Genomic DNA, 9,339 nt, shown 5'->3' with positions numbered 1-9,339 from the left:
TCCTAATGTCACAGCTTTTGATGATCACGTCATCACCATGCAGGGTTTTTAACTATCTTTTATCAATCTTCACACCATTATAATTTTTCAATATCGTTTTTGTCAGATTTTCTTCAATACCCTTTTGTCATGACTCATGACTAAAGTTTTAGAGTGCATGTACTGTAATGCTGATTAATGATTTTTCTGTATGACATAATATTCATGTATACGAAACAAATAAATCAGTTGCTTTTGTACAACTTTTCATATTTCTTTTAACAGACTATTAATATAACAATGTATACCATATACAAAACATGTCTGTATGTGGAGTCTTTCTTCATGGACCTACATTTTCTATGTATTTACTTAGGGCTGCCCGATTGTATGAAAGGTGCTATTTAAATAAAGTTGAGTTGACTCGCCTACATTTCCCAGAACTCCTTGTAGCATCAGAGAGAGAGCGCATGCGCGCACGTCATGTGGCTCTTACGTAATGTAGTTTCAAAGGTTGTGTACATATTTCGGACTCCACGTCTAAGGAACACGATGTGACAGGAGATTCAGACAGTTAACCGCGTTACAAGCTTCAGCCTGAGCAGAGAAACACAGAGGTAAGATGGATCACTTTTTGTAGTTCATTTATTCACAGACTGTTTGTCCACAGACAGATTATTAACCGACGATCCGAGACCACTACCGAGACCAAGGCACTGCTTTGTTGTCCCATCAGTATGACCACAGTGCCCTCATGACAGAATATAAACCATCCACAGCGTTGGTGGTATACATAAAAGTGATGGTAGTAAAAATAAATGATATTACATTTCAGCGAGCTGTCAGGAAAAAAAAACGGAAGATATTGATGTACTGTTCGACTGGTACCCGAAATAGACTATAATAAAGAACATATTTGTTGGAACATTTCTAACCACACCTTTATTTAAACTACAAAATAGCCCATATTGTACGAGTACTTTCTTTGTTTGAACATCTAATTACTGGTTTTAAACAAACCAGTAATTAATTGTAATTAATAATTAAAGTGTATTTGCAAGTTTTACATATTTATAAGTTGTCTACCTAAATATAATAGATGAATTCATATTTGTATGTTTCAATTTCAAAGAAACTATAGTTTGGTTTATGTTTCTGATTATGCCAGATACTCTTTAAAATTAATAACACTTTTTAATTCATCAAAGTGAACATCAAGTCTGCATCACTTGCTGTCACAGTGACATTGTTGTTATTTTGCACTTGACTCTTTTAATGCTGTAGTGAAAAGCTTGTACTTTATTTTCTTATAACATTACAGCCTGGTAACGCATGTTGACATTATACAGATAATGAAAAGCATGTAACAAAACATTTCCACTTTTCTAAAACACAACAGCATTATTTGCAGATGAGTAGCATTAATGTGATGTACATGTGATGTGTACTTCCACTATTTTATCTGTTTTATTGTGTTGCACTGTGGGAGGAGCCTGTGACCTAAGATTTTCACTGACATATCTACACTGTATCTAAGTACAAAGGAAAATAAAAGCCTTGAATCTTGTAGCACATACACATGCAAAACCACTGGTATGGTACTTTAACACCCAAACGTATTTTATATATTTGTACATCCGTCTTTCTTTGTCCATCTTCCCTTCCTATTTTCACATTCACTGCTCTCTCCCTCCTCTCCTCTGTGAAAGTGGTCATACTGACTTTCTATGTTATCCAGTAGATAAGAGCTGCTGATATGCTCTCAGTGTTTCCCCCCCACAGTGCGTCACCATGACTCCTTGACGGCTGTGTGTTCATTCCTCACCATGAGTGCTGCTGCGCTGGCTGTAGTGGTCGTAGTGGTTTTCTTCTTGGCTCTCTACCTCCTCCAGCGCTATGGAGACCTGCGGAGGCAGCAGCGGATGGTGCTTTTGGGCACGCTGCTGTCCTGGTACCTCTGCTTCCTCATCGTCTTCATCCTGCCGCTGGACGTCAGCACGGTATGAAACCATTTCAGCTGTTTAAATGCAACATAAGGTATTTTTGGATCGTTTTTTGGATCTTCTCAGGGTAAAGAAAGGATAAACGGGATGTCAGTCTGTTTGTGTTTTTAGAATAATCTGTGTCTGAGTTGTTGAGCTCTGTCTGTATATTTGTCTTGCCTCCAGCATCCTACCTGCACCATTTCAAAGCGATGAATAGACTTCATCATGGAGTGTGTTTGCCTGACTGTAATCTCTGCTCCTCTTTTAGACCATCTACAAGCAATGTATACTCGACAATGGAAATCGACCTTCTCCTGTAACTCAAGCAAGACAAAGCAATCAGACGAAAAACAAATCCTCAGTTAATCCAACTGTCAGGTAAATAAGATCATGTTTGATGTTTTAGACCAGGGCTGTCAAACTCAATCCGGCCCGCGACTTCATTTCATGTGGCCCGCAAGAGCTTACAAAGAATATAATATGTTTATTATACGGTTACATGCCACTTTACAGAAGCAGGTTGCCCATGCACATGTCCCACAATGCATCTCGTTTTGTGACATGCGCACTGAAGAGACTTGCAATTATTTGCCCCGGACTTCTGCTTTCAGACGTAGTTTATTACTAAGTTATTATCCTATCCGATAATAATCCAGTTCAGAGACAATAATGTAACATAATACATTATATATATATTATATATTTATATATGTATATTTATATAGTTGGAACTCGCCCTTTGAGTGCAACCATAATGTTGAAAATTGAGTTTGACACCCCTGTTTTAGACCATTTCAAGGTCATGTTTTCCTCCAATGCTATCCAACATGATACACATAATAAGATGCATAAAAGTATGATGAAAATCACTATGATTTAGTCATTTCAACTACATTTATACGTTACCGATATCCAAGCTTCACATGATTTTGGACATTTGTAACCTGAAAAGCTGGCAGTGGGGTTTTCTATACTCCGCTAGTATTTGTTTTATTGTGAGTGCTTCATTCAAAAGGGTTTCCTGTTTGATTTTTTTTGTAACCTTAATTCATCAATTTATTTGTAATAATACAGTTGTCATGCCCTCTGCACTAGACTGTCTGGTGATAAAAGTGTCTTTTTAGATTTAAAAGCTTCTAGCTGGATGAACAAACTGGGTTGATAACAAGGTTAATGCATCAACAACTAGTAGATAAGGGCTGTTTCCTTCATCTCACTTATCTCCATGGTATCATGCAGATAGTATTGGTGTCGTTTGTCTGAGTTTTATGACCTTTTGTCTGAGAAGTCTGCCTCCACCCCAATACAATGAAGTTGAATGAAATTCTTGTATGTATATACTAAAGCATTAAAAAAAGTACACTTATAATATTCAGCAGCAATATGTCTTTCATTAACAGTACATACAATAGTTAGATTTTTCAGTAACTTGCTAAATAAATTCTGGACATTTTAACATTTTCAAAAAAGAGACTGTGGTAGACAGCTATGCTCAAAGTGTGTTCTCGTAAAGAAATGCCACTGTATGTACACATGTATTCTTACATTTTTCTCACAGTATACCAAAGGTTTGTGAGGAGCCGTGGAGTTATATCCCAGATGGCATCCTGCCAGTGTTCTGGAGAGTTGTATACTGGACATCCCAGTTTCTTACTTGGTAAGACACAAACACACACGCATACATGCACACACACACAGACTCAAACACTGACATTGTGTGTGTGTGTGTGTGTGTGTGTGTGTGTGTGTGTGTGTGTGTGTGTGTGTGTGTGTGTGTAGGCTGCTGTTGCCCTTCATGCAGTCGTACGCACGGTCGGGAGCTTTCTCCAGAGTTGGAAGGATTAAAACAGCTCTCATTGAAAATGCTATCTATTATGGCACCTACCTCCTCATCTTCATCTCTCTGCTCATCTACGTCGCTGCTCACCCACAGTGGCAACTCTCATGGTAAGTTAAACGTGTCTCAATTCAGGTAGCATTTTTTAATTCTGCTCATGTGCATCATTTGTTCACAGTATTTTGTTCTTATCTTATTGTATTACATTTCTTTGTATATTAAAACAATGTTTTACGTTTTATAATAATAAAATAGTTGTTACAATTATTTTTATGTTAGTTCTATATTTGCCTTCATTTTACAACTTAATTCCTCTCACTTTGTTTATGTATTATTCACCATTATACACCAAAAACAAATTCATTGTATGTGTAAACCTACTTGGTAATAAACCTGATTCCGATGATGTTCTGTGGTTTAGCTCTTTGATCCATTTTCTTTTTTTAAATTTGTGCAGGAGACAGCTCCAGACCATCGGCATCACAGCCGCCAACACCTGGGGCCTCTTCCTCCTGGTGCTGTTGCTGGGCTACGGCCTCGTGGAGATCCCACGCTCTTATTGGCTCTTATCCTCTTACGATTACCTGTTGGCCAAAACCTATTTCAAGGCAGCAAAGGTGGCCACTGAGAAAGCCTCGGCGGAGGAGAACCTAGCAGATGTAATGGAGGTGAGATTTAATCTCCAAAGCTGATCTGTTAGAGTATTCCACCAGGTGCTGAAACTGAAAGTGTTTAGGGAATTGCTCAGAACTTTTTACATGAACAAAACATTTACTATTATCAGGAGGTGGCAGGTGTCCATGAAGCTATCAGGTTCAACCACGGTCTCAGGAAGTGTGTGGACACCATTATTGGAAAGGTAAAATACCAATTTGTTTTCTTTTTATGTGTAAATCCAAAGTTTAATGCTGCATTTACAGTTTTTACATCCGGGATGTGTTTTTATTCAAGATTCAAAGGTTTATTGGCATAACATATACACTACTACGGTGTGATAACAAGACATACAAATACATAAAAAGATAAGAAACAACAATAAAAACAAAAATAGTGCAAGTTCAGGTGTTAAATAGTCTTATGGCCTGTAGGATGAAACTGTAAGTGTGATCTCATTTCAGTGTCCGGCTGAGTACCAAGAAGAGTTGGTGAGAAATGCAGAAAGTTCCCGGGGTGAGCAGAATGTACTTCCCACCAAAGGAGGCCTGTTTAAGCTTCATAAAAAGGTAAATATTATTTGTAATATTTCAGTTTGGTTTTGAACAAACAATGCAAACAATTACATGATATTGTTACTTGTGTGTTCTTGTGTTTCAGGTAATCTCTGCAGTGCAGAGACAGGGTCAGACCCTGGTTAAGTGGTCCATCTTGTTAGAGCAGGCCTTCCATCTAGAAGATGTAGCCAAAAGCCAGAGCAGCCCGCTCCGACACTTCACCCACAGCTTCCCCTCAGAACAGAACCACGGCTGGGTCCGACGGTTCATTTACACTCCTACTGTGGGTGAGTCCAGTCAGCTCCTAAACCTCAGATACATAACGAAAGTACTCTTAACACTTCATTTAGATGAATTATGTAGGTACTTCAGATTGATAATTTGCATTTTTTGGGACCTTATTTATGCCCCTACATTCCAAGTCCTCTACAGGACTGTAAATAGCTTGCTGGTGTCTTGGGTTTTAATTAAAAAAAAATTCTACAACTGATCAAATTCCTCATCAATAGTAGATCATTTGGATTCTGAATGCTACTATTTTTTCATTCCAGTCAATCTGGCCTTCTAATTTTTATGATTGTAGACACAGCCTGCCGGATAAATTCCCTTAACTACCTGCTTGGATAGAAAGGTGTACTCTATTTTCCAATGACCAAAATGTATTACTTTTTCAACAAGAACATATCAAGGTTCAAGGCTTTTTTATTGGTTATACGAACACAAAGTCTTTTATAAGAAAATAGTTTTCTTATATTGTATGGCCCTTATTCTGTAAGACCGGTGCAGAAGTTTTACTTTTTTTGCACATTTTGTTTTCTTCAATAATTCAATAATGGCTTTATAACGACCTTATATATCCCAGAATTTTCCTAATTTTATTAAATTAATGGGTGGGTTTCACTGCTTGATAAATGCTGTTTAACTCTCTTTGGCATACTCTGCATTACATGTCTTCTTAATACTTAAAAAGCATGATGCATGAAAAGACATTAAGTATGAAATACTGTTTCCATACCTGCAGCATGTACTCATGCACCAGCGTGTGTATGTGTGTGTCCCTCTCAGAGTGGTACTGGGAGTGTGTGTGCAGGCAGGGTTTCTACAGGCTGCTGGCAGTGCTGCTGTGCCTCCTCTCAGCAGCAGTGGTTTGGTCTGAGTGCACCTTCTTCAGCACGCACCCTGTCCTCTCCCTCTTCGCTGTCTTTGTTCAGATGGCTGAAAAACATCACAACTACATCTGTATCGAGGTAGGCATGTATTCAGTAAAACATAAGCTTTATTAAGCTACCTTATATCCTGTGGAGGTCATTTTGTGGTTCATAGTTCCAATATGGATATTTATGATCTCATGTATCGAACATTATATTGAAGTAACACCCTTGCCTCTCTCCTTTTTTTGTTTCTCTCCACCAGATGGCGTGCTTTGTCAGCATCCTCTTCCTGTGTTTCTGTGTCTACTCAACAGTGTTCAGGATACGAGTCTTCAACTACTATTACCTGGTGCCACATCACCAGACTGACGCTTACAGCCTGCAGTTCAGCGGCATGTATGTTCCCGTCATAATATAAGATAATTAGTCATTTATTTCACTTTTATAGGAGGCATACTGAAACGTATAGAGCACAATCTCAATAGAGGATCACAGTCAGTACCTCCATTTGTTAAACTACTGTTTTATGATATCGTCTTGCTTTTCTTTGTTTGTTTCTTCTCAGGTTGTTTTGTCGTCTGACCCCACCTTTGTGCCTCAACTTTTTGGGCCTGATTCACATGGACTCTGCTATCTCACACCAGGACAGAATACAGACATCCTACACCTCTGTGGGTTTCACACAAACAAGCACATACCAACAGATTCATAGTATCAAAGACATATAATGCAGACTCATTTAAGTGTGTCTTTATAGAAAATATTTGTAGGACTAACAACATTTCTTTGGGTTGAAATAAATGGAGTGATGCAATGTCCCTCTTTCTTTGTCCCTCTGGCAGATCATGGGCTCTATGAGTGTTTTATATTTTATATCTGATGGGTTCTACATCTACTATCCCATGTTGGTATTGCTGCTCTGCTTTGCTACTTATTACAGGTAAGCCATTAATCACTTACAACTAAAAACAGTTGTTCAAACGCAATGAACAGTGTCTTTTTTAATTGTGTGTCTGTGTTTGTAGCCTGGGCTCTCGCTGTTTGAACCTCCTGGGCTTTCATCAGTACATCACTGACGACCACTTGACCTCTGACCTGGTGGATGAAGGCAGGGAACACATCAGAAGAGGTATTTTTATCACAACTCTCGCTATTTATGATGCATCTGCTCAAAGGTGCAGTATTTGTTTGGCTTTTGTGTTTAACTTCATTATGTTATACAAATGAGCCACATTAGTGAAGCCTCTATCTATAATTTCTTCCTTTCTGTGTTTCAAGTCAACTTAATTGTTAGTTTTACTTTGAATTTCTTATACCTCAATTCATATTAAGTTGTTGTATATCCTAAAGACATTATTTGATCACTGTGGAGTTATAATAATTTGACTTAATAATTTATGATATGGACTATTTGTTTGTTTTTTAAGAAAGAAGAAAAAGACAGAAAGCTGAGGATGGAGAAAATCGAAGATGGGTAAGAAATGTTTATTCTATACAAACTTTTTTCATTACGAGTAGCGAAAGAAAATCCTCCGAATCAGTTGGCTTATTGGTCCTAGTGGTTTGTGCTAATTGTGTCAAGGTATTTATGTTTTTGTTTCCTGCTTCAGGCCTGGAGGGATCGGTATGGAGCCCAGGAGGGGGCTGGGCGGAGCAGAGCTGGTTACACTGAGATAAATGACGACCAGAGCAGTCCTGTCACAGAGACCAAGAATAGTGGTAAGGATTCAAAAAAAATTGCATTACAATGGAATAGAAAATGTGTCTGTGTTACTCACAGCTACTCCAACTAAGAAGATACAACTTTCCAACAGCGTCTTGCTAATGGCTTGGTTCTAATTTGTTATGCTTGTTTGTATTATTGTTTTTATTATAAATAGTTTAACACTGGAGTCTCACTTACATCAATAGGTCTGCCTGCTTACAGTACGCTTACAGTGGTCTCTGTCTTTCTTAGTTATCACATTCAGAAGAGATGGTGAGGAGGAGGATGAGCAGCACAGAAGCTTACTGCGAGATCATTACAGTGATGAAGGTTCACCAAACAGAAGGTTTGTTCTTTTTGCAAAATAAATTGAACAGTGTTTAATTTGAGCTTTTAACAATCAAACAGACTTCTTTAACTCAATCTGTCTCTCTGTGTCACTGTAGATCCACAGGAGGACGTTATTTGTCTCTGTCTCCTTCGCGGGCAGGCATCTTTGACGATGTTTGAAAGAAATAAGACATCTCGGGAGAGCAAAAAAAGCTCATATGCTTGACATGAAAAAAAGGACTAAAGACTTCTTAAGGGAAGTCTAAACAAAAAGGATTGTCTCAGGAAGTAAAGAGGAAGTCGTCGCTTCTGAGATATAGACATACACTCGGTTAGAATCATTGTATACATAAAGAAAAAGTCTGTGATTAACCACCTGTTCAGCCAAACCCTTTTGAATGTATTATTGTGCTATTGTCTTTCCTGCAGTAGTATTTTATAATTTCAGATTGATGAATGAAAGAAAAAAATGCCACATTTACACACTTACTGTATCCAAGGATAATCAAATGTGATACATGTGGACATTTGTTGATGTCTGGATATTTCACCATAAGAGTGGATACATGTTATATCTGAATTAAATAGCCCACTGAGAAAACTGTGAAAACAAAATGAATTCAAAACTGGTTTAAGCATTTAAAGGGAGGACACTATCATATCAACAGCCTAATTTATTTTCTGTTGAGTATTTTGTGTATGGAAAAACGTTAATTGTTGTATATAATGTAGTCAACAGCCAATTATTTTCCGTTAAGGTATTTATGTTTTGTATAATTGGGTGTTTACTACAAAAATGCATTAAAATGTGATAATTGTACCCATTGATGCAATCTTCATCATGATTTTGAATGACTTTTAACTTGATTCACCACCTCAAGATGTTCTCTGTTTTAGTTGATTGTATTTCCGTCTGAAATGTTAAGCTTTAACACTCAACCTGTGATGAAGGTGGCTTCTAAACCTCCTTGTAAATTATATCATTTTGTAATACAGTGTTTATAAATTGAACAATCAAAGGAAATACTGCATCAAAAATGCCATAGGCTACTGTTATTTAAATAAATACAAAACATGTTTAAATTTGTAAATGTGTATGATAAATAAATGTATGGAGTTAAAGTTATTTTAACAGTACAAT

General features: G+C 37.5%; 1 protein-coding gene across 2 annotated transcripts; it reads left to right on the top strand.

Annotated features, from left to right (window-relative positions):
• Positions 1-470: 470 nt before the first annotated feature.
• Positions 471-9,026, top strand: lmbrd2a (LMBR1 domain containing 2a). 2 transcript variants are annotated; one of them, XM_034235014.1, is made up of 18 exons: positions 471-596; positions 1,762-1,979; positions 2,233-2,342; positions 3,523-3,621; positions 3,744-3,911; positions 4,259-4,469; positions 4,586-4,660; positions 4,920-5,024; positions 5,116-5,299; positions 6,078-6,259; positions 6,426-6,559; positions 6,729-6,834; positions 7,006-7,103; positions 7,189-7,292; positions 7,591-7,637; positions 7,774-7,882; positions 8,121-8,214; positions 8,315-9,026. In XM_034235014.1, exons 2-18 carry the CDS (start codon positions 1,806-1,808, stop codon positions 8,376-8,378), a joined length of 2,064 nt encoding a protein of 687 aa, XP_034090905.1. In that variant the 5' UTR covers positions 471-596; positions 1,762-1,805; the 3' UTR covers positions 8,379-9,026. The 2 variants fall into 2 exon arrangements, with proteins under 2 accessions (XP_034090905.1, XP_034090906.1); XM_034235015.1 differs by having other exon boundaries at positions 481-596; positions 1,746-1,979.
• The last annotated feature ends 313 nt before the right edge of the window (positions 9,027-9,339 follow it).

This window comes from Gymnodraco acuticeps, unplaced genomic scaffold (genome assembly GCF_902827175.1).
Source record: "Gymnodraco acuticeps unplaced genomic scaffold, fGymAcu1.1, whole genome shotgun sequence".
In the NCBI taxonomy this organism is placed as follows: domain Eukaryota; kingdom Metazoa; phylum Chordata; class Actinopteri; order Perciformes; family Bathydraconidae; genus Gymnodraco; species Gymnodraco acuticeps.
The sequence above is the reverse complement of the archived record's forward strand: the minus strand, read 5'-3'. Positions and strand labels throughout refer to the sequence as shown.